This window comes from Lagenorhynchus albirostris, chromosome 20, assembly GCF_949774975.1.
Source record: "Lagenorhynchus albirostris chromosome 20, mLagAlb1.1, whole genome shotgun sequence".
NCBI classification, from domain to species: Eukaryota; Metazoa; Chordata; class Mammalia; order Artiodactyla; family Delphinidae; genus Lagenorhynchus; species Lagenorhynchus albirostris.
The window spans coordinates 39,052,541-39,077,906 of NC_083114.1; the positions used below are offsets into that span (position 1 = coordinate 39,052,541).

Here is a 25,366-nt window from a genome sequence, read left to right on the forward strand (position 1 = left end):
AAGGAAAAAGAAACTATAAATCAATACCTCCACAGAAAGATCTCTCTTAATATTCCTATGATGTCTGAACCCTATGAAAAACCTCCTAAAACAAAAATACCATTTTGGTTTTCTACGTAACTCCAAAGGTGGACTCTGACTAATCTGCTTCAGCTTGATACTGCAGTACCAGCACAAGCTCCAAGCTCCCTACCACCAAATAAGCCTCGTTCTTCCACCTCCCATCATTTTGAACCCTGAACCTCATAGAATTAGAAAAAAACACTGTATAAAAGCAAACAGATAAAGGATTGAAATATTACAAATAAATAGCTAAAATCATCTTCCCTCCCCAATCACTCCTAAGAAACAGACACCAAACATTACTTAAGTGTCCAAAATGACCAAAGTCCTTCATTTGCCCACGCCTCAAATGGACAACTACCCAAACAAAGGTGAACAACCTTCATGCAAATGCATCAAGGAATGTATTGCTTTTTCATTTTCTGCCCAGCCCTTCAAATACATGCACTAAAATGTGTTTAAAACATGGCCTAAAAATGGAAAGAGGGAGAAAAAATATATATGAATATTTCCCACAAAACTGGTTCCCACCCTTCCCTCTCCCTAAGCCCTTCCCACCCCCTCCCTTTCATAAGCAAGTATTTTAACTTTTTTTTTTTTTTTCTGGCAAAGGAACAAGTGATTCGTGGTAACCAGAATCAAACCCTATGGTCTCTTTAGTAGGGTCTGGCTATGCCTTTCTAAATTCACCCCACTTGGTGTCAAAGCCATGCCATTTAAGATTCTTAAAACACAAAATCAGACCTGTCTCACTCCTTATGGTGATTTGCCTATACACTTAGTTTTTCTCTGGCCATGGTTTTTGCTTTAAAAAGTAAGGTTCCTAGTTGCCAATCAGGGCCACATCCATAAGATCGTCATCTTCCTCCCCAATCATAAAGTCAGGGCTAAGCCTTGAGGGCCTGTCTGTAGATAAGATTGTGTTACTTGTCATAGACAAGGACTGGTCTGAAGAGATGGGTGATTTAGACCAACTCTCTGGCTTGATGCTATGAGATTTTTTCTTGTCTCGGTCTTTGTCCCGGTCCCGGTCCCTATCTTTGTCTTTTACTTTCTTCTTTTCTTTTTTGTGCTTCTTATGCTTCTCTGTGCTGTACTCTGGAAGAGGTCGGATGCCATCATCTGAGCTGGGACTGTTCTGATAAGACTTCTCTGCTATGGAGGAGCCTGACTCACTCTCACTGTCCAGATTCTGGGGGGTATATGCTGGTGACTTACTATGACTGGGAGAGCCACGCTCATGCTTTGGAGTGGAACCACTGATGAGTGGAGAGCCATAGTTTTTGGAGGAGGCCATCTGAGGCCTCAGCCCTTCACTACTTTCCCCAGGTTTCTGCAAAGTCACTTTGGCTTTAATGCTGGGGGATCCCCCATCATGCTTGCTGATGATAATTTTTGCCACACCCGTGCTCCCCACATTTTTTGACTCTGAGGTCTTCTTAGATGAATCCACCGAGCCCCCCAAGGTGGAAACCTTTGATTTGTCTTTATCACTTTTCTCACGCTTGCCCTGGAACTCTCCTCCTGACATGTTATGTTTGGAGGACACAGGATGGCTAGAAGAATTTGTGCTCACCCCCACCTGGCCGTCCATTGGGTCTTCACCCCCAGGGCCACTGGTGACAACCCCATGCTTCAGTTTATCTATGACAGCTGTTAAGGACGGCTTCTTATTTCTGCTGGGAGATTTCCCTTTGGAACTCCCATGCTGGTTCTGAGAGGATGACATGGAAGAGCCACTTGAGGAAAAGGAAGAGGAAGATGCTGTACAAGAGTTAGATGATGGGGGAGTTTTCTGAGACAATGAGCCTGAAGATCCTAACCCTGAAGATGACTTCATGCCAGTGCTTGAACTAGTTCCAGACATGTGAGAACCACCAGAACCTGAACTGATAGGAGACTTGGCTTTAGAGGATGGGGGAGTCCCAGGAACAGGCTTCATTGGAGAGGCAAGCTTATCAGAGCCTCCAGGTGGCCTTGAATGGGAAGGGGATATGTTTGGTTTACTCAAAGAAGGATTCATAAGTGATGATGGCTTCCCTTGAGGTTTCATCTTGGTGCTGCTGGAGCCACTGCTCAGGCCATGCTTGGTAATAGGAGAGGAGCCAGGCTTCCCCCCAGACTGGGATGAATTTTTGGACTGGCTAGATCCCGAAGACCCCTGGCTAGAATATATACTGCTACTTAACTTGGAACTTGATGAACCTTCTGATTTACTGCTTTTCATCTTGCCTGAGTTGGAAGCAGAAGACGAGGAAGAATGGCTATGGTGGCTTTTACTTCCTGAGGAAGACACAGAACCACTGCTGGTATACTGACTGTGAGAGGAGGGCTTGCCCACCATCACGGTTCCCTTAGGAATCTGAATAGTGATTTTGGGAATGGGTGGTGTGGCAACACCTGGGGGAGTCTGAGATCTTCCTGAACTGCCTGGAGATTTGGATCCACCTGTACTAGTAGGTGGGGTGAAAGGTCGGTTAGAACAACTGTGAGATGGAGACTTCCCCTCAGTGTCTGCCTTCTTCCGTTTTGGAGGCTTATCTTTGCTTTTGCCATCATTAGAAGGGGTTCGACTGCGCTTCCCTGGTTTGCTGTCTAATCCTGGCCCTGATAGACTACTGTTACTGGTGCCATTGCCTTCCTTTACTCTCTTTTGAGTCTTTTCTTTCCCTAAGTCCCCAGTGGTCAATAATGGACTCTGGCTACCACTGTGATGCTCCATAAGATCTGTAGGACCCAAAGCCTTACCAGCCACTGCTATTATACTGAAATCAACTGTGTCAGCTTGGCTATTGCCTTTAAACTTAGTCTCCCCATTATCACCTCCAAGCATTGGCACCCCCAAAGTATTTAGTGCCTGAGATGTAAATCCTTTGAAATCATCATTATCTCCACTTTGGCTGCTTTCATCAAAATATTCTTCTCCAAAACCACTTTGGCTCTGGCTGTTCAACAAATCAGGATTGAAATCTACTCCATCAGGAAAAAAATGATTGGTAGGAGAGTCACTACTGGGGCTTCCAGCAGCATCTGCAATAAGGTCAGCTGGATCAGTGTATGGATTTTCATTATTATTGGCTTGAAAGACATCAGGGTCAAAGAGGGCACTCTGAGAATGCCCAGAGCTTGAAGAATCTCGAACAGGGGTGCCAATGGGTGGACAATCGTCACTAGTGCTGGGAAGCTTAGAAGCTTCTTCTGCAATGTCTGAAAGGATATCAGTTACATCCGGGCCAATGCTGTCTGAACTGGATAGTCGGACCATCCTTTGAATACTGGATTGGGGATGAGGTACTGGTTGTGGGTAAGTTGTTGGGGGAGTGCTACACTGGCTTGGAGCTGGAGTGATGTGTGGCGTATCCAGCGTGTCAGCTGTCATGTTGACATCAAAGATAGGGTTCTGTGAGTCAACATCCATTGAAAATAGCTCCCTCTGAAAGTCATCTTCAGTCTGGTGCTTGGGTTTGTCAGGTGGTAATCTTGATGACTTCTTCTTCTTTGCCTTGTTGCTTCCCGAGCACATTTCCATCCGGGGTGAGCCGGAAGAGGAGTTCTGCCTTTCTAAAGGGCTGCTTCCATAAAGGGTTGAGAAATCCTGGGCAGGATTATCTTTAAGAAGGTTCATGAGCATCGGGTGGTTCTTGGTGTTGCCGGCCATCGAAGAGACAGGTGGCGGCGTGTGATGAGGAGGGGTCGGACTCGAGCCAATGGTAGACCCCCCGTTCCCTGTGATTTGCAACAAACTGGTAAGAATTGGGTTCTGAGATACCTTGCTGAAGTCCTCCCCATGGCCCACCGACTCATGCCGATCTTTGATGCTCATGCTCATATTAAACAAGGTGGTAATGGGACCCCCCGGAAAGGTGTTGGTTGGTGTAGTGGTACCACTCATTGGGTTGTTGCCTGTGGTCATGCCATACCCTGGGCTGCTAGCCGGGGGCAGGTTCTTTTTCACCATGTCTTCAACTGTCTCTGCAATGAGGGACAGTGCTGGAGTGTCGGCCTGAATGGTTTCAGCTTTCCTCCGAATAGCCCTCATCGTCACAGGGATGGACATACATCTGTAAAATAAGATGGAAAAAACAAAGTTAATATTGCACTAGCTGCTAATGAAACCAATTTTTTATTTGGGAAAACAGGCTTTAATTTTGCCTGAGACTTACATATGCCAAAAGGTTTACAATAAGCAGCTTTCAGGCAAGGCAAATAACCCGCAAGGCAGGAGCAGTTCTATGAAATGCCAGAGCTTTGGGTAAACTCATTCTAAAAGAATCTGGGGGCTTCCCTGGTGGTGCAGTGGTTAAGAATCCACCTGCCAATGCAGGGGACACGGGTTCAAGCCCTGGTCCGGGAAGATCCCACATGTCGCAGAGCAACTAAGCCCGTGTGCCACAACTACCGAGCCTGTGCTCTGGAGCCCATGTGCCGCAACTACTGAAGCCCGTGCGCCTAGAGCCCATGCTCCGCAACAGGAGAAGCCACCGCAATGAGAAGCCCACGCACCGCAACGAAGAGTGGCCCCCGCTCACTGCAACTAGAGAGAGTCCACGTGCAGTGACAAAGACCCAACGCAGCCAAAAAAAAATTAAAAATAAAAAGAATCTGAATGGAATTCCCTGGTGGTCCAGTGGTTAGGACTCCATGCTTCCACTGCAGGGGGCACGGATTCAATCCCTAGTTGGGGAACTGAGATCCCGCAAGCCTCACAGCACAGCCCCCCAAAAAAAAACAAAACAATCTGGACCAGAGGCAATCATCAACCTCTTTTGAAGTGCCACCAAATAAACCAACCATAAACAAGAGTCCAAATAATTAGACATCATACTGAACTAAAATAAAACTGGTAATAATGAACTTAGTAAGAAAATGCCGTCCTTTTGGGCTTTACATGTGATTAATGGTATATATAATTTATATTAATTGATGAATCATTAGAAAAACCTCTTGACCCATCAAGTTCTAAACTTTAATGGCTTAGATCACCCCAAAGCTATACTGTGAAAAGTGCTACCACTGGCAGTAAATCTTTTTTATTTTAAAGCAAAGCACTTTTGATGTTACAGATAAATTTATGTTTATAAACATGTTTGAAAATATTTTGCTCTAGAATATGTCAGCAACCTTTCTTAAAGGACCAGATAGTAATGTTTTAGACTTTCAAAGATCATATGGTTTCTGTCCAACTACTCTGCCATCTTAGCTCAAAAGCCACCGTAAACAATATGTAAATGAAAAGATGTGTTCACTTACAGATATGTTTTATTGTGTTCCAATAAAATTTATTTACTAAACAGACCACTGGTACCTACTCCAAAAAAATCTTGAAATTACATATTAATGTTTATGGAAAGCTGACTGGCTTAAGGATCTTCCCACATACTGCCATGTGACACATTGTATGTGTTTAAAAAAAAATGACACAGAGGAAAAAGTGGAAAAAGATCTACATCTTATTTCAGCTCTCTCCCTCATAAAAGAACCCTAATGCGGGGCCTGAAGTTACCTACCTTACTTCCTATTACTCTCATAATGAGATTTATAAAACCAAAAGCTCATATTGCTTCTGATGCAAAAGCAGAGAAGGGTGGATTCAAAGCAGTGACTAAATGCTTTCCTACTAAATTTCCAATTCACTCTAATACTGAAAACAACATTCCTTATACACCTCTTAATGGGACTCTGATGGAAAAGGGCCAGTGCTACCTTTGAACAACTTTGGCAATGAAGTCATCTGTGCAGATGAGTGCATCTGACAGCCCCTTGTAGAGTTTACAGCTCACATGTGTTGAGTCCTGCACATCCATTACCACTGAAAGACAAAATATATAGGAGGCATTTAAGATAGAGTCAGCTTCAGTTTCTGACTTTCCAAAAAAGATAAAGGGACCAAGCTGCTGCCCTGAGAGAGGTGCTAGCCACCCACATAACTCACCACACACCAGGGAGTCATTCACAGGGTGCTGAAAAGATACGCTGAAACGGGATTCTGAGAGGGGACACACTTCAAATTGGAGTAGCCCAGGAGAATCTAAAAGGCAAAGAAAAGGATCATAAAATAATCAACCAAATAAAAGACTTGAGACATGTAAATGGTAATTATTAACTATGAAATTTTCTCTCCCTCATTGGAAACTAAATCCCACACACATTTTTTTAATACACAAAACCTACTATGTCACCCACAGGTGACTAAAGGTATCAGATTCCAAGGAATCTACCAGTGTATGTTACGAATACTCCAAAACAAATAAGTAACTAAACTTCAGTTTTCTAAAATGAAGGCACTTAATCCCAATTGATGAAGTCCTTGGCAGATATAAACACCCGGCCTTGAAAGTGAATTCTGAAAATAAATGTGGCCAAGAGGAGCTTCTCATTCTATTTGATAAGCAGACATTAGAACCACTACCATAAACCCTGCTTTCTACCAGTATACAGCTGTTAGCTATACACTCCATAGTTTGGTAAGCACAGATGTAGGGGCTACAATCTAAAATGATACATTTATGCCAAACACACACACACACACACACACACACACACACACACACACACACACACACACTCATTGGTTGGGGCTACAATCTAAAATGATACATTTATGCCAAACACACACACACACACACACACACACACACACACACACACACACACACACACACACACACACACACACACACACACACACACACACACACACACACACACACACACACACACACACACACACACACACACACACACACACTCATTGGTTTCTAAGCCAAACAGGCTGACAGCCCAGAGACAAGGATTAGATACTTTCTTGGGAAAAAGCATGCATCTCTGTAGGACTAACTTCATAACTACCTCACAAAAACTCATTTTTAACCGTGAAGCTATGTGGAAAATTCTCCTAGGATTGAAATATGTGAAATAGAAGGGTCATAAGGACACTTGCACATGCTCTGTGTCATTACTCCAACTTTCTAAAATTTCTCATTTCTAAAGCAATTCTTATTCCCATAAAAGATGTCTCCTGATTTACCTTCCATTTCTTCTTGCCTACCATTTGTGCTGATACAGCTCTATCACTGAAGTGCTTTACAACTAAAGTAAAAAATTAACTGTGGTTAACTAGAGAAGCCAAAATTCGTATCAAGATTTCTAATAGCAAACTGTTTGAAAAACATCAGCATTCCAGCATCCTGGGAGAAAAAAGAGAAGGGCACAGGTCTCATCCCTTTTTAAGCTATATGATTAAGTTCTCCAAAGAATGGGGAGAGGGAATATACTCAGGACTAAAATGTGGGAACCACTGTCCTAACAACCTAAAATTTAGATATCAAGAACTCCTCTCTTCCTGCAGAATCCCAAATTCTACCTTATATATCTGTTGCAAGGTTCAGGCCCTTAGGTACCCAATTATATTGCTGCATGCAGAACAAGAGTAAGTCCATTGCAACAAAATCCAGTGGTTTCCAAATGCCAATTTACAGACTGGTTCCATCAAAATTATTCATGGAGCTTGAACTAGATTCCCAACTTCTCCCACATTAAGTTCATTTGAGTATGAAAACCAAATGTATGTAGTTTTAAAAGCTCCACAGGTGATATGATGGGCCACAAAATTAGAGAACTACTAGAGTAATCAGTTTCCATTTACCAGTAAGTATATCAAAAGGAAAGGCAGTACCTTCTTTCAGAATAGTTCTTTTGACACAGCTTCCAATTAGGGTGTTATAGGCCACTTGGTGTCTGATCAGATTCAGGATAAGAGGAACCCGGCCAGGGTGCTGAAAGGTGATTTTGCTAACAAGGGTTCCCTGTAGACTTCTACCATCTGGAAGAGGAGCATCTTTGTTGAGGAAATAGCAATGCTGCTGACCTGGAAGAGCCTGGGCAAAAAGAACAAAGGAAACGAATGCTATTTACTCACCCACTGTACTCCAACCACAAACTATCCTTAAAAAAACCCTACTCCTCAAAAATCAGCAATTTCTTGCTGAATATTAAAGCTCCACAGTCAGTTCTTTGGTCAGCTAATGTTAAATGCCAAATACTCGCTTGGCTGAAAAGACCCCTTCTTTGTAAATGTTCCGCTAATGGTTTCCTAATCTAGCTAATATAAAAATTACCTCAGAAATCTGTATAAGAGAGGTCCCTGGACCACAAGTGCAAAATCTATATTTTTAATAACACCCTATATAGTTATAACAGAGCCAGAATTTGGGAACTATTACTTACTCCAGACTACTGTCAAACATTCAAATAAATTCAAGTCCAGATGTGGTTTTAAAACGCTCCTTAATTTATTCATTCCAGTACTTTCTTCTCCATTAAATACTTTGCAGATTATAAGCTCATGGCACTTGAAAGAATTAAACAGCAATAACTCTTAATACCTACTTATGTGCTTGTAAAAGTTCAGAATACCATTAAGACACTTTCACCTGAAATTTCAACAATGAAATGTACGTTGTTTCCTGACTTGGAAGCTCATGCTTTTCCTTCAGTATGTTTCACAGATTTCTGTAATTTCCTGCCTGACTGAGGAAATAGGACATGATCCAGCGGTCCAAAAGAACATCATCTGACCTCAGTTATCCTATAAAAGGAAGATTCTGATCTTGGGTCCAAACATAATCTACAACAATTCATAAGGACTTACTTACAGCATAAAATCGCATGTTGTGATTCAAAGGTATAGGGTCAGGGTCCTTTGACAGCTCAAATTGAGTGATCAGTTCATAAAGGGGTACATAAGTTGGTTGGGTTTCAAACAATGGAATTCCTAGAAAAACAAAGATCAATACAATGATCACAGTGAGATGCAAACGTTGACAGCTCAGTTTTCCCTTCATGAGTTCTACTTCATTCGCCCATTTATTCAAAAAGTACTTACTAATAAGCAAAAGCACCATGACATCTATACCCATCAGTGGTTTTTTGAGGCCAAGACTGAAAGGTCTAAGATAATCTGAATGTGAAGTTTGCTTTTCACTTTTATAACAATTATTAGCTCCTGATGCTTCCTAAAACTCACCTGTGCAGTTCTGAAGTTTCTGAACAAATGCTCTAGATACTGGGATTGGCTGGGGAAATTTCAAGAAGAAACAGGCAGGAAGATCAACACTGTTGGCACTGGTGATTGAGGAGAAGGAGGGAGTCCTTCAAAAAAAAAGAAAAGGTGGAGGATTGGGATTTTGAATGATGTGAAAATGAAAAATCTAAACACTCATTCTTAGACATGTCTGTATCATATAACCACCTACTCACAAAACCTATCAAAAGTTTACTCTTTGAACTTCCTTCCCCCAATTCCAAAATATCCTGTTTGTTAACCCTAGAGTATCTTACCAAACATCTATCCTGAGGCACGTTCTCTAGTTATTACTCCAGTATAGCTCTAAATCAACATAAAGTCCCATAGGAAAATCCCATAGAGCAATCATTAAACCAGTGCAAGTAGCACAGTTCTCTTCTTTCTCTCTCAGGATAAGAATGTGTTCTATGAGCAGACTTCAAAGAGGAACATGCAGATATTAAAAAGAGAAATTAAATGGGTAAAACAAAAAGCCCATCTCTAGAAAGTCCACTGGGGGAAGAGCCAAGTCAAAGTAATACCCGTTTCTTACTGGGCTTAAGGTTGAAATAAATGGACATTGCTAACCTACAATTATATTTAACTTACCATTTGTTGTCAACTGGATGTGACCCCATAATTAATGGTGCAATTGGGAGTTTATACATAGCAGATGTTCCTTCGATTGTCACTGATGCATTCATGCCCAAAGATCGAGGAACTGAGAAAAGGAAAGAAAAATGGTATTCTCCAAAGTAACACGAATTATAAGGATCTTGAGTTTCCCTGGTGGCGCAGTGGTTAAGAATCCGCCTGCCAATGCAGGGAACATGGGTTCGATCCCTGGCCCTGGAAGATCCCACATGCTGCGGAGCAACTAAGCCCATGTGCCCCAACTACTGAGCCTGTGCTCTAGAGCCTGTGAGCCACAACTACTGAGCCCATGTGCCACAACTACTGAAGCCCGTGTGCCTAGAGCCCGTGCTCCGCAACAAGAGAAGCCATGACAATGAGAAGCCCACACAGCACAACAAAGAGTGGCCCCGGCTCACCGCAACTAGAGAAAGCCTGCGCACAGCAATGAAGACCCAACACAGCCAAAAATAAAAGCAAATAAAAAAATAAATTTATTTTTAAAAAAAAAGAAAAAATTATAAGTATCTTAACATTAAAAAAAAAAGCTAAAAGCTAACTTCTGTAAAATTTGTCAGCCCTAATTTGTTTGTCAGATACTATAATACCTATATAACTCAGAAACACTACAAGTTATCTTTCTAACCAACCAATATTTCTGTCAGTAAATAAAACAAAATACAGGAAACAATGCAGTCAAAGGAAAAAAAAATTTTAAAGGCTCATTACCAATATTTACTTATTTTCTCCAACTTCAGAAAGCATTTAAGTAGAATTATGATTATAGGATAGTCAATGATTGAAGTTAAAAGGGGACCAAATGAGGTATTAGGCCATTTCTCATTATGTTTTAGTCTATTAACGTGCAAATATAGGGAATTCTCTGGTGGTCCAGTTGTTAGGACTTCGGGCTTTCACTGCCAAGGGCAAGGGTTCAATCCCTGGTCTAAGATCCCATCAAGCCGTGCTGTGCAGCCAAAAAAAAAGTACAAATTCAAAGTAAGATCCATTATTTTAGTTCTTTAGTAAGTTGGCTAATTTCTTTACCTTTAAAGTAATGATTAAAGGGAATTATTTCAAGTCAGATGGTTTACATTTTTTTATTCACTCATTTACTTATTCAAAAGGAATTATTAAGTTTTTATTATTATGTATGTATGTGTACATATAGATATGTATATCTGTAGGAGTGTATGTGTATGTATCAGATGCAAACTCTGGTAGAAATGGAAAACTTTGGTAGGGATGGCAGATTTATTTGGGAGTAGCAAACCAGAAAGTACAGGCAGGCCTGGGCATTCAATTTTTTTTTTTTTTTTTAATTTTTTTTATTTTTTGCAGTACGCGGGCCTCTCACTGTTGTGGCCTCTCCCGTTGCGGAGCACAGGCTCCGGACGCGCAGGCTCAGAGGCCATGGCTCACGGACCCAGCCTCTCCGCAGCATGTGGGATCTTCCCGGACCGGGGCACGAACCCGTGTCCCCTGCATCGGCAGGTGGACTTTCAACCACTGCGCCACCAGGGAAGCCCGGCATTCAAATTTTTGAAAATATTTTTTAAACACTGAGCAAAACCTTCAGTTAATTTACAGTGAAAGTCTTACCATTATTCTCATGCAAAATGATAGGGGATGTAGTCTTATCATCCAGCAGGTCAGAAGGAGAAGCATAATACTTCAAGTTCATCAAATGACCTATGCAAAATAAAACTTATCACTACTTTTTTATCAGGTAAATTACAAATAAAGAAAAACATTCCCATTCCTATAAACCTATATACAAGAAAAGAGTTTCAGATATGAGGACTAATGATCCAAAGCAGCTTATGAAATATGACAGAAGCATAAATATTGATTCTAGCAGCAACAATTTACTTCACAATTTTAAAAAAAAAACTAGGGGAGGGCAGGTGTTGACACCTTAGAAACCATTAAAAAAAATACACAAATGAGAGAGGGATAAATTGGTAGTTTGGAATTGGCATATACAAACTACTATAAATAAAATAAACAACAGGGTCCTACTGTTGTACCATACATAATATCTTGTAATAAACTATTATAGAAAATGTGCAAAAAAAAAAAACATATACACACATATATATAACTGAATCACTTTGCTCTATACCAGAAACCAATATAACACTGTAAATCAACTATATTTCAATTAAAAACAACCAGAAACACAAATGACTGGTAATTTTCACCTTCTGCTTATAAACCCAAGGTGAAATTGTAATAACCCCTCAACTAAAATTAGACATTTTTCTAAACAGGTAAAATAGAATCACATACCCCCACTTCTTGGAGTGAGATAGCCAACACTTCCATGAAGAATCTTATCCAAGGGACCAGCATTGGTTGCTTTCCTGCAAGACAAATGATCTATGTTTGCTTATATTTAAGCCCTGAAGGTATTAGTGTACAATGTGATAATGAGTTCAGCTCTTAAACATATTATAATTCTATCCTAATGACTCTATGTTGTACCTGGGCATTTAACAATTGTATTTCAACTTCAAAGTGAAGGGATTATTTCTAAGAATACATGTATTTATTATGTAATACATGTATTGTATATAATATGTATGTAATATGGTGAACAAAAATTACAACTATACTATTATTTATCAGAAGGGAAGCCAGGGCTTCCCTGGTGGTGCAGTGGTTGAGAGTCCGCCTGTTGATGCAGGGGACACGGGTTCGTGCCCCAGTCCGGGAAGATCCCACATGCCGCGGAGCGGCTGGGCCCGTGAGCCATGGCTGCTGAGCCTGCGCATCTGGAGCCTGTGCTCCGCAATGGGAGAGGCCACGACAGTGAGAGGCCCGCATACCGCAAAAAAAAAAAAAAAAAAAAAAAAAAAAAGGGAGGCCAGGTTTGACAAGTCTTCTGATAAAACCTAAGAAATAAAAATTTAAAAAAAAATAAAAAACCTAAGGAATACCAACCAACAACTTAGGGATACTGATACTCAGAAAATGGAATGCAATCATTTGGGAACTGAAAGGATATGGACAAGATGTACAATACAGGTAAAACACAGATGCATAGTAACATACATCTATAATATATATTTAAAAAAATAAGAGCCTAGTAACCCCATAGACGAAAAACTTTAAGAACAAGGTCAAACAGAATTGACACTTTAGCCAGTCTTACCAATACATAACTGCCATTTTAGATAGATCCTGTTCTAAGGATTGGAGAGCCAAGTACATTTTAGTCTTTAGTTTGCTAGAAAGTAAATAAAGAAAACAAGAATTAAATAGTTGACAAATATATGTACACACACACACAAACATGAAAGCCTAGAGAGCAAGTCTACCTTGGAGGCAACTAAGATATCTATATAAAAAACAAAATAAAACTTTAAAATGTTAAAAAATCATTACTGATCTACCAAAGCTAACTTTTATCTCTACTTAAAAGAGCCAAGCAGGTATACAGAATCCCAGGTAGGTTAAAAATAAAAGTGGCAACCCAGTTCCATAACAATTTCTTTCAGCCTAGAAATCAGTATGTTGAAGACATCTCAAGGATTATCTTCTAGCACTATAATCCATTAATGCAGATATTTGTTTATTTAATATACCTTTAAAAGACATTAAGCTGGAAGCTGAGCTATACATTGTCAGTATGAGTAGAAATCACAAATGAGCTAGGGCCGAAGACTTGGCAAATTTCTAAGTACAAAATGGTTTATAGATTTATACTAATTTTTCCAAAAAAAGCAAAAAAATAAAAATACTTACTTGTCCCCTGGAAGGTTATAAAGATTAACAAGACCCTTAAGGTGCTTAGAAAATTCATCAAAATTTTTTTCCCTATAAGAAGTTCAGGGGAGAGGGAAGAGAATAAAACATACAATTACTATTCAGTCTTATCAGCAAAGTGCCAAAAATCATGGCTATATAAAACTAATCTTAATAATTTACTTTACTCTTTTTCCCCCAAAGTTTTCTAGAATCAATCAAAAGTAGGAAAAGAAAATGCAGTGTATCCCTTTCTCTGCCCCATTTTTCTGAAGGAGGTGCTAATAAGCAGTATAAAAGATAGTCCAAAAAACCCGATAACTCATATAGTAATTCGCTCTTAAGTAATGAGACTTGGTTTAAATAAATCACTTCTTCTCCTCTTAATCTGTAAGTGAGATGATTGGATGTCATGAGGAAAAAAAACTTTTGGAGAGAACATGGAAATAAATAAATTGGGAAGATAGAACACTTTTCATGTATACAGATAGAACACTTTTCATGTATACGGCAACATAAGAGCAAAGAAGGAAAATGAACACTAGGAGAGAGATGGGAGACCTAAGGAAAAGGGGAATGGGTACTGTGGAGGCAAACCACATATTCCAAAATGTTCCTATGACTAGCTTTACCCCAGGAAAAAGTAACTACTACCATGAACCCCTGGCTTCCCAGAACCTAATATTCAGGCATGGTTTCTTAGTCGAATAAGGTTTTGTGGACAGGAATCCAACATAACTCGACAATTCTAACTCTCTACATCTATTTCAAACTTAAAAACAAAAAAAAAATGTCCCTTGAAAGCTGTACTGCTCTGACAACGTCAGATACTTGGTCGGGCATTTATTGACCACTTACTGCCCAAAGTGCCATGAAGACATTAAAAGGAAGCAAGAGCAGCAGCAAAATATATTCCCTACCTTAAAATTACCATCTATACAAAGTGATCAAAAATACCAGGTAGGACTTCCCTGGTGGCGCAGCGGTTAAGAATCCACCTGCCAATGCAGGGGACATGGGTTTGAGCCCTGGTTCAGGAAGATCCCACATGCAGCGGAGCAACTAAGCCCTTGCACCACAACTACTGAGCCTGAACTCTAGATCCCACGAGCCACAACTACTGAAGCCTGGGCACCTAGGGCCCATGCTCCACAACAAGAGAAGCCATCGCAACAAGAAGCCCGTACACCACAACGAAGAGTAGCCCCCGCTGGCCGCAACTAGAGAAAGCCCACGCACAGCAACGAAGACCCAGTGCAGCCAAAAATAAATTAATTAAAAAAAAAAAATACCAGTTAAAGACCAATATTCTTCTTAAGGTTCCCACTTTAAAACATGCCTACAAATTAACTTTAGAACACCATCAGTTCATAAATTGGTATGGTCTCCTACTCCACATTAGAGCCAGACATATTTTTTTCCTGGACTATTCTGGTAATACAACTTTGCTAGACTTACTGAGTTAATGAAATCATAAAATGTTATTTTTTATGTTACACTGCAATTTTTCAAAGCTCGTTCAAATCTGGTGTATTTGGCTATAAGGACATTAAACTGATCATTGAGAAGACTGAGTGTAAAACTTATTTCCTCAATATTAACACCCTTTCTAAGACGCCTCCATGTGATATCTGATAACTTCACTATAATTTAAAATATAAAATAGATGTAATGACTTTCTCAAATTCCCAGAGAGTTAACTCTGGGTTTAAATTTAAGCATGAAAATTTCCACTCAATTCAAAGAGAAAAGATAAGCCAATGGCAAAAAACATCAATTACTAAAAGAGACTGTCTTCAAGCCTAGCACTTTACTATAATGGGACCCATATACCTTAAATAGAAAATAATTTTTCTCAAAGTTGAAGTGAAAAAAAGTTCTTTTCATGGTATAGACTCAAATTTCTCAAGCTTTCTTTGATTCAATAATTAGGTTCTATTTATTTTTGTTCCACACAGAATTCCTAAGGTTAGCTCAGTAGTTCTCAACCAGGAGTGATTTTGCCCTCCAGAGGACACCTGACAATACCTGGAGATATTTTTGATTATCATAATTCAGGAGATATTGCAACTAGTTGGGAGAGACCAGGGATGCTGTTAAACATCCAACAATGATCTGGGCATCCCCCTACAGCAATGAATTTCCCAAACCAAATTTCAATACTGTCAAGGTTGAGAAACCCTGGGATAGACGGAATAGGGTAAAAAAAAATCAAGCTAAGTCAATTCTGAAAGTGAACAAGTACAGACTGTGAAAAATCTTGACCCAAGAAAATAAATTTGTTCCTCAGGAAAGTAACTTCTGACCATCCTCAAAACTTAGCTATAAAGAATAGCACTGTCGGGCTTCCCTGGTGGCGCAGTGGTTGAGAGTCCGCCTGCCAATGCAGGGGACACGGGTTCATGCCCCAGTCCGGGAGGATCGCACATGCCGCGAAGCAACTAAGCCCGTGTGCCACAACTACTGAGCCCGCGAGCTACAACTACTGAGAATGCATGCCACAACTACTGAAGCCCGCGCACCTAGACCCCATGCTCCACAACAAGAGAAGCCACCGCAATAGAAGCCCGCACACCACAACAAGAGTAGACCCTGCTCGCCGCAACTAGAGAAAGCCCACGCGCAGCAACAAGGACCCAACACAGCCAAAAATTTAAAAAAGGAATTAAAAAAAAAAAAGAATAGCACTGTCTGCCAGTATCAGGGAATATAAATGTCATCTGCTCACCTTAGCTGCTGTACAAGCTCTGGACAGCTCTGAAATTAAAGAAATTATGTTAAAACTTTAAACTACTTTAAGACACTTGAAGACATCAAAAGTTTTTCTCTTTTATTAATAACACATGCTTTATAAAAAAAACATTAAAACTATGGAAGATTCTTATATTAAGATATCAAAAATATCTTCTTCCTACTTGGTAAACCATGGGTTGGGTCAGGAAATTAAAGATTAAAATATATATGAAATAGCTTATAAAGGAATCAACTTTCAGCTGCTTGTTTAAAACATTAGGACCTCTCTTTAAAGCCATCCTTGGAATCCATATTCAACTGTCTGGTTATACACATTTTACATTCCTCTCTATTACAGGGTTTTTCAGAGACATTAGTTATGTACAAGATTATCTGTCCTTCTTGATTATAAGTTCTTTGAGGTAGGAACTTTAAATTATTTGTATCCCCAGAAAACTATTGTTCAATTGCGGCTCATGTTTGTTGATATGAAATGGAAAGGGTTCCTCTGGTGTTTCCTTTTGTCAAAGCCTCTGGATGATGTCAGAGATGGACCCAGATTATACTAAATTCCACTCTACAGCTACTGATGTTGTAGCCCATCACATCATCTCTATAGTGGCTCATGAAAAAAACCTAAACCCAAGCTATTTCAAACCCCAACAATTCCTTTTAAAATTAATGTCCCTAAGTAAACCCCACAGATTCCAGTGAAATATCAACAACACATACCACAGGATTCTCCCCATGGTGAGCCACTTTTACATCACAAAGCTGTCCTGCAGGATCTAACTGCACTTCCACATAGAACATATCTGACGTGATGTAACATTCAGTGCCACTGGCACTGAGATGAGAGCCCAGTCTAGCAGGAACAAATCAAAACAAAAATTAATAGAAGACACATAAATAAAGCCACCCAAAGTCAACACTAAGTTAAACATTTCTGCCTACAGATAGACTACTTACCCATTCTGTCTTGCTATAGACTCCAAACGGTCAGTCATTGCTGGTAAAGATGTTACTACAAAAGGGTGAAAAAAGGAAATCACAAAAGATGTTCCAAATAAATTGTATTCTTCAGAGTCAGAAACATCTCAAGAGTATATCTATCCTTCCAAAGCCAGAAACATATTCAATAGTTCAAATGCTTATAATGCGCATAAAGTTCATTGGTAAGGCTTAGCTGTGGCCTAAGCAGTAATAAGGATCAAAAAAAAGATCTATTTGAAAAAAATGATTGCACCTTTCTCGTCTCTCTTTTTCATTACTCATTTGGGACAAGTTATCTTTAATTTAAAGAAGACACACTTAGGGACTTCCCTGGAGGTCCAGTGGTTAAGACTACGTGCTTCCACTGAAGGGGTCGCAGGTTCAATTGCTGGTCAGGGATCTAAGATCCTACATGCCGATCAGTGCGGCTAAAAAAAAGACACATTTATCTGCTAATGCTAGAATAAGGAAGATTAACATCAAAACCAGCATAGAAACAAATATTCTATGTTCACAGTGGCATTATTTACAATAGCCAAAAGATAGAAACAACCTAAGTGTCCATCAATGAATAAATGTATAAACAAAATGTTATTTTGTTTACATATAATGTATACATACAATAAAATATTATTCAGCTTTCCTAAAAAGGAAGGAAATTCTGATATATGCTATAAAATGGATGAACCTTGAAGATATTATGCTAAGTGAAATAAGCCAATCACAAAAGAACAAATACTGTATGATTACACTTATATGAGGTATCTAGAGTAGTCAAATTGTTAGTCAGAATATAGAATGGTGGTTACCAGGAGCTGGGAAGAGGGGAAATGACAAGTTACTGTTTAATGCGTTCAGAGTTCCAGTTGGGAAGATGAAAAAGTTCTGGAGATGGATGGTGGTGATGGTTACACAACAATGTGAATGCACTTAATGCCACTGAACTGTACAATTAAAAATGGTTAAAATGGTAAATTTTGTTATATACATTTTACCACAATTTAAAAAAAAACAATATTCAGCTGAATCAGGTTCATTTGTGATAATCAGAGTAAAATCTGTTTTTACTTTCATTTTCCTTCAAAAACACACAGAAGTACTAATTATAAGCTTGAATAATCAAGTTCATGATTTGAATTTTATGTTTGCTTGCCTGAAAACATTCTTTATAAACACTGTAAAAATCTCTTAGAGTCAAAAAGTCCATCTTCTTATTGAGTTAATTAGGAGAGAACATGTGAAGGAAAAAAACTTTCCCCTGCTATCTGCAATCTTATAGCTACCCTCCATCAATTATCTTTTGAGTTTCTACCAACCTCCAAAATGGGATAAAAAATAAATGTTTCAAAAGTTCAGGTAAGAGCTCATCTCAACTCCATAATGAAAGCAAGAACAACACCTAGCATAGAACGGTTGACCTATCTCAAATTTATATTTCTAGTGTAAGTATAAAATAGTCTTTCCTAAACTGGGTTTTTTTTTAAAGAAATTAGCATATTTCAAAGATGTTTACAAACCTTTGAGAGCTTTCTGCAGCGTCTCCAAGCAGCTGACCAAATGTTGGTGCCCTCCAGAACTCATCACAACCCTCTTCTCCTGTATTAAGAAGGAAAACATTTCAGGTAAAAACTAACAAAGCCAACAGTGTTTTGGGTAAACATACACATTATCCCAGAAATAACATTTCAGGATAGTCTATATATTATGGTATAGTCTATATACTCTATATTTTCTATATATTCTAGATAATCTATAGATTTTTAACTGTTAGTCTGTCTATCCATCCAAAAGAGGAAAGGTTAATATACATGGATACAGGCATATCCATATCCATGAAAGCAGAAAAAGGTATTTCCAGATCTAGGACTTCCCTGGCAGTCCAGCGGTTAAGACTCTGCACTTCCAACGCCGGGGACGTGGGTTCGATCTCTAAGATCCCACATGCTGCATAGCATGGCCAAAAAAAAAAAAAAGCCTATACCAAAGGTATTTCCAGATCTAAAGTAAGATAACTTTCAGGGAAAAATTAGGAAGAATCAAAATGTAATAAATGAGATCAGCCTCCTGTAGAAGTGACTATATCCTAAGATTCAGTAACTTAAATGGGGTGGCTCAGATGGGACAATTCCCAAATCTAATAAGGTGATATGCATGTAATCTAAGAAATACAGCCAGACCTTAGTCAAACTAGATTGACTCTAAGAAACAGGATACGTAGTCCAGAAAAAGCCAAAGAGCAAAAAATTTAGCATAGTTTTTCTAAACATATCCAGGGAAGAAGTTTCTCTTTGCACAACATTCTAGTCCCCAGAAGTATGAACAGTTTTATGATACAAGGATAGTTTTTCAGACTTTTCCACGCCCTAAATCCATCTCTCTTGGCTCTAATTCCACCCTCACAAATATCTGACTAATTAATAATCTAGCTCCCTTTGTACCTTGAATATACAAGGACCTTGTCCATTGCAAGGACAATGGATACCAGTACTTTGGTAGCTGGAAAGACAAACACTCTGCTGTAAATTAATAAACTGGCATTCTGATTTCCCCGTTAATCTACTGAAATTTTGTTAGTATGTCAGTTGTTGAAAACTCTTCAAAATCTTTTACGTACCAATAAAAGTAGGTTTCTGAATCTGCAAAAGTGAGAAGTAGACAATGGAAGCTATGGTGACCAAACCAAGAACTGGTAACCCAAAAGAGGGTCTTAGTAGCCACCTGGAATCCCTCTATGTCATAATGTCTCCCTAATGACAATATCACTTATAGACCATATTTCAAACTAGAATATGGCTGCCTTATAGTATAAAAATGACAACCTCTGAATTCCCAGACTGGAAAAATTGCCATTCTTTAAGACTTCTAAAAAAAAACAAAAAACCTTTTTTATGTACACAATCCTGAGCCAGAAGATATCTGTAGAACTTAGTTATAGAAATCTTTTAGCAGCATGACACTTTGGTGTCCATTATCTCATTTGATCCCTACAGCAAAAAACTGGTGTTGTGTGTCTCTACTTTCCAGATGAGGAAACTGAGGATCAGAAAGAACAAATAATCTGTCCAAGGTCACTTAGGTAGAAGTACTGGAGTCAAGACTAAAATACAGGTTTTTTGACAGCAAATTCAGTTTTTTTACTAGGCTATATACTGATATGATCATTTTAAGCTCTAATAAATCTACTAAACTGAACTTACACTGGACCCGGTGTAAGGTTTGGCAGAGGGGTACTTTCACTGAGTATAACATGTATACAGAAAAGTATATGAATCTGAAGTGAAGAGATCGTTAATTATTACAAAGTGAACACAGACATATAACCATTGCCCAGGTCAAGTCATAAAAAAGTACTCCTGTAACATTTTACTACCACTGGATTCATATGGATGAACTTTTAACATCCAGCCTCTACCCTCACCCCACTCCCTGTATTCCACCTAACTAAGGGCTCCCCATACTGGTGAATGACTCAGAAAGGAGAAGTAGTACTGTAGAGAAAGAGGGCCACAGAGTAAACAGGTGAAGTTAATTAAAAATGAATTGCAAACTCAACTAGCAGAAAAGATACAGTGACAGTATTAGCACATTAGAATCAAGGAGCTTGACAGGAAGTGAAAAATAAATGTCTCTCTATATCAGTCTGTCATGTGTATCTTTTTTTTTTTTTTTTGGCGGCACTGTGGTCCTTGTGGAATCTCAGTTCCCCAACCAGGGACTGAACCTGGGCCACGGTAGTGAAAGCCAGGAATCCTAACCACTAGGCCACCAGGGAACTCCCTATCAGGTGTATCTTTTATAGGTGTATTTCTTAGCACTTTGCCTAAAGTACCCCAGTGTACTATAACTCACAATTAACACAATTCTATAAATATACCTCCTTCTTAGGTAGACTCTTAAAAGTTGAAAGCCATCATGTGCTTATGATTTTATGAGAAATAAAACTGAAGACACACCATAATAACTAGTTAGAAAAAGTCTACACAGGGAGCTTAGCTTATTAAATAATTATCTAAGCACAACACTTTATCCACTTCACCACAATCCTCACCATGACTTGACGCACAAGCTTAATGGTTTCACTCCAAGGTCTATTTTGGTTAAATTTTGCATGGAGTCGTTCCAAGAGAGAACTCATCTTACTCAGCTTTTCGGACTCTAAGATATAAATCAGAAAACATCATTAGCAACTGTTCTTTCAAGACCTTCCACAGTTTTTCTTGCAAACAAAACTCCCATACTTCATCCTGGTAAGAGCTCAGTTAAAATATTTTCCAATATGATTTACTTCAAAACATATGAAGAATTTGTTTTTAATGACAAGAAGACACACACAATTGTGGGTCTAGTCTAACAAACACCATAGAAGGGGACTGCTTTCTATTCAAACTTAATGAGAACCAAAAAAAGAACCATCTCTAATGCTGTTTAAGGATCAAGACTACCATTTAGTGACAAAATAATTTCATGGTATTCGTGAAATCCCTCATATGATATATGCAGAGCACACATTTGAACATGGCCTAACTACGGTTAGTTGGTTTTCAAAGTGAAAATACAGACTTTCTTAATTTTTTCACATAATTTTAAGAGATCAATTTATAAGTATTATCAAGAAAACAGGCTTTATTTGCCATTCAGATTTTTCCTATTTAAACTCAAACTATATGAACAAGGACGATGTCAATGACTAAAGGATGAGTTTCCAGAAAAGTTAAGAGAAAGGCAGAAAAGAATGGCTCCTGGATAGTGTGTGAAGGAACCTCCTACACCCTCCAACACTCCTGTAATTCTTGTAACTGCTTAGCACGAGCAAGGACCTGTGCTGGAGACCACCGGCAGTGTAAAAATACAATATGCCTGAGATGACACCTGTGAGGGGGTGTGGGTAAGTTACGTGAAAATAACCGTCACACAAAGCAAAATGAGATTTGTTCTTAAAAACAAAGACACATTACTACTGAAATTCAAAGGAGGAAAAGTTTGTAATTAGTTGTGGGGATGTTACAGAAAAGGTGCCATTGAAAGATGTATAGAATGTCAGCAATCTGAGTTGAGGTAGTGACATCTTCTAAATCAAGATTCAACTCCTCCCTCCAATGCCTTCATCTTCTGGAAAACTGTTTTTTGGTTTGTTTCAGCCAATTTATAGTTCTGGAGAAATGTCTGACAATTCCCACTTTCAAGACTCATTCACTCAGGCACTATTTTACATGATGGAGATACAGCAGTGAGCAAACTAGACAAAACTGCCTCATCTAGTTTCCATTTTACACTTGTCATTCCTCTGCACCAAGAAGTATACCTTTTTTTTTCCTCCCCTTCAAAACACACCCCCCTTCTTTCCCTTAAGAAGCCTGATGATAAATATCTTTACAAAAATGCTCTAATGAAACATTTTTTGAGCAACTATTATGTGCCAGGGACTGTATAATGATGAGTAAGGCAAGATCCTGATCTACATAGCTCAGAGCACATTGGAGAAGACAAGTATATAATAGTGAGCTGTATCAACAGAACTATGTCCAAAATGCTAAGGAAGCATTTAAACTGTAAAGTGGAACGTCAGAGAATCTATGTAAGGTTACACAGAAAGCTGTTTTTCAGCAGTTCTGAATTAGTTCAGACATTGAAAGATTGAAATTCAACGCATTTTTAGAATATACAATAGCACAAGATGTGAACACTGTGACATTCTTGAGAACTGCTGGCTTTTAATACCATAAGTACCTAATCATTTCATTCACGCGAAAACATTCTCCAGTACTTTGACATACAGCGCTGTATTACTGTTTTTATGTCATCATTCACACTTCTCTTCTGGAAGGAGCAAGTTTTACATTCACTCGCCGCGTCTCCCATCCCTTTAGGCTAAAAATGCCCTGAGGCCCAAATGATTGCCCCTAGCTAAGCAGGAAACCTTAACATAAGTTGGGAGCCCCCATCTCCCCAAAGTCAAAGCTCTCCATCACCAAGGAAGGCAGTCGGAATCTAAAACTCACACACATCCCGCCTCCTAGACTCTGAGCCCTCGGGAGAGTGGCCCCCGCGGAAGCATCTGCCCCCCAGCTCCTCTCAGAGATTGGCTCCCCCAGCTGTGTCCCGCCCCCTGCTTTTCCCCTCAGTCACTCACCCTCGGTTTCCCCCTGAGCCTTCATCCTGACAGCGGCAAGGGCCTGAGTCCTACACAAGAGGATATGCCCCTCTTCACCACTAACAGAGGAACCAAGTTGGTTCGGGCTCCCGGGACGCAGGGCGCCTGCAGTCCCCACTCTTCCCGGGAAGGCTCAGTCTGAAGTCCCCGGCGGCAAGAAGAGAAGGGTGCTCGCGGCCGCCGCCATCTTCCGCAACAGAACTTCCGAAAGATCGCGAGATTAACCGTGATCCTGCGAGAGAGAGGAAAAGGGTTGGGCACCAAATATCGCGAAAAATGGTTAATACGTTGCTACTCGCGAGATTCTCCCCACCCTTCCTTCTCTCTCAATTGTCTTAGGCTTCTCGGCCGTAGGTATGGAGTTTGCTAGTTGGAAGTGTTCGGCTCCTCTGCGAAAATTGGCACTTTCGTTTTGGCTTTTAAGCAGTTTGCAAATTTAAATCCCCAGCTCTCTTTACTAAAAGACTAGCTTTTCGAAAATATTGTTATCGGGAATATTTTATTAAAATACTCGCTTTCTTGAGATACTAGGTGGAAAAAAACGTTGGGTATTTGTAACAATGTCCCAAGCTAGCCCGGTACACTTAATTTACATGTCCTAATTTTCTTTTTAATTTCAGAAATATTTTTCTTGAGCAATTCCAATATTTTTGAAGATCTGGGAGATTCCGGATTAAGAAAAACTTGTTTGCAGCAGTCAGATCATCGGATGCTGTTAATTATCTTTAGGATCCCAAAGGTGTTCACAATTGATTGTATCTTTTTTGTAATCATAGTGAAAACAAGCAGTTTAGCTAATACTCTACACTACAAGTCACAAAGAATGTGTAGTCATATCTCTTGTATCAGTAAATCCTCCCAAAGAGAAAGCTGGAGTAATGCCGATAAGTTCGTGGCCACTGGAACAAGAGCCAGGCTAAAATACAATTGTGCTAGCATTGGGTGGAAGTTCTTAAAATAGTTAAGGCTGCATTTTTTTTTCAATGTTCTTTTTTTCCATACACACCCTTGAGAATAACTGCTGAAAAGTTGGATTTTACCTAGTTTGCTGTAAGGATATTAAGCAATGGATTTCCACTGGTTCTTTAGTCTCAGACTTTCCCCATATTTCAAAAATGATATGCAAACATCCTCCAAAGCCATTCCAGCAGGTAACTGCAGTTCAGATGAGCAGGCACAGCAGTGTAAATTTAATAAGAATAAATCTTTATTTGCCACATGCTTATTGCCACAAAGATATAAACCATGCTCCTTGAAAGTAGAACTTAAATTTTACTTCTTGTCTATTCCTCGTGCCCTCATTCCTTTCAGTCACTACACAGTGAGTTTCTCGGGGCAGGAATTGCCTCTCATTTCTGAATCCCCACTACCTAGCACTGTACCTGGGCTTAGTAGACAAATGTTTTACTGGGCCTAAAAAGCTTCTCTAGACCCAGCTCTTCTCCCCTTGCCAAACCCCAGCCACACTGACCTTCCACCTGCAGACAATTCCTTCACTCCTTCCTCTCCCAAGGTCCTTGAACATGCCTTTTTAACTGCTGGGAGGTCTTTCCCTACCCCACCCCCCTCTCCTCACTGAGGCCGACTTATTCAGATCTCAATGTAAATGTCTCTTGCTCTGGACTAGAGAAGCAAGGCTTCTCTAACCCGTCACTTGATCAGATCCTCCGTTATATTATTTCAAATTTCTCTTTAATACCACTTTCACCATCAAAATTAATTAAGTACATGATGATGCATTCAATGCCTGTCTTCCCTGCTAAACTATCAAATCCAGGAAGGGCGGCTGCTTTCACTACTGTCTAGTGATACTGCCTAGCCTAGCTCCTGACACATGTCAGAGACTCAATACATATTGTTGGGATAAACTGATAGTGTTGTCAGATAAAATACAGAACACTCAATTAAATTTGAATTTCAGATAATCAACAAATTTTTTTTTAGTGTAAAAGTATGTTCATGTAAATCTAGCAAAAGCA

The 25,366-nt window shown here is 39.5% G+C and overlaps 1 protein-coding gene across 2 annotated transcripts; it reads right to left on the minus strand.

Annotated features, from left to right (window-relative positions):
• Nucleotides 1-633: 633 nt before the first annotated feature.
• MED1 (mediator complex subunit 1) lies at nt 634-23,577 on the minus strand. 2 transcript variants are annotated; one of them, XM_060133425.1, is made up of 17 exons: nt 23,367-23,577; nt 21,285-21,391; nt 18,754-18,832; nt 17,213-17,267; nt 16,976-17,108; nt 16,239-16,267; nt 13,511-13,582; nt 12,918-12,992; nt 12,053-12,126; nt 11,363-11,452; nt 9,737-9,848; nt 9,089-9,213; nt 8,718-8,836; nt 7,739-7,940; nt 5,996-6,091; nt 5,767-5,872; nt 634-4,124 (listed from the first exon to the last, which is right to left on the minus strand). In XM_060133425.1, the coding sequence occupies exons 1-17, from the start codon at nt 23,389-23,391 to the stop codon at nt 887-889; spliced, it is 4,737 nt and encodes a 1,578-aa protein (XP_059989408.1). In that variant the 5' UTR covers nt 23,392-23,577; the 3' UTR covers nt 634-886. The 2 variants fall into 2 exon arrangements, with proteins under 2 accessions (XP_059989408.1, XP_059989409.1); XM_060133426.1 differs by having other exon boundaries at nt 23,445-23,572.
• Nucleotides 23,578-25,366: the final 1,789 nt, after the last annotated feature.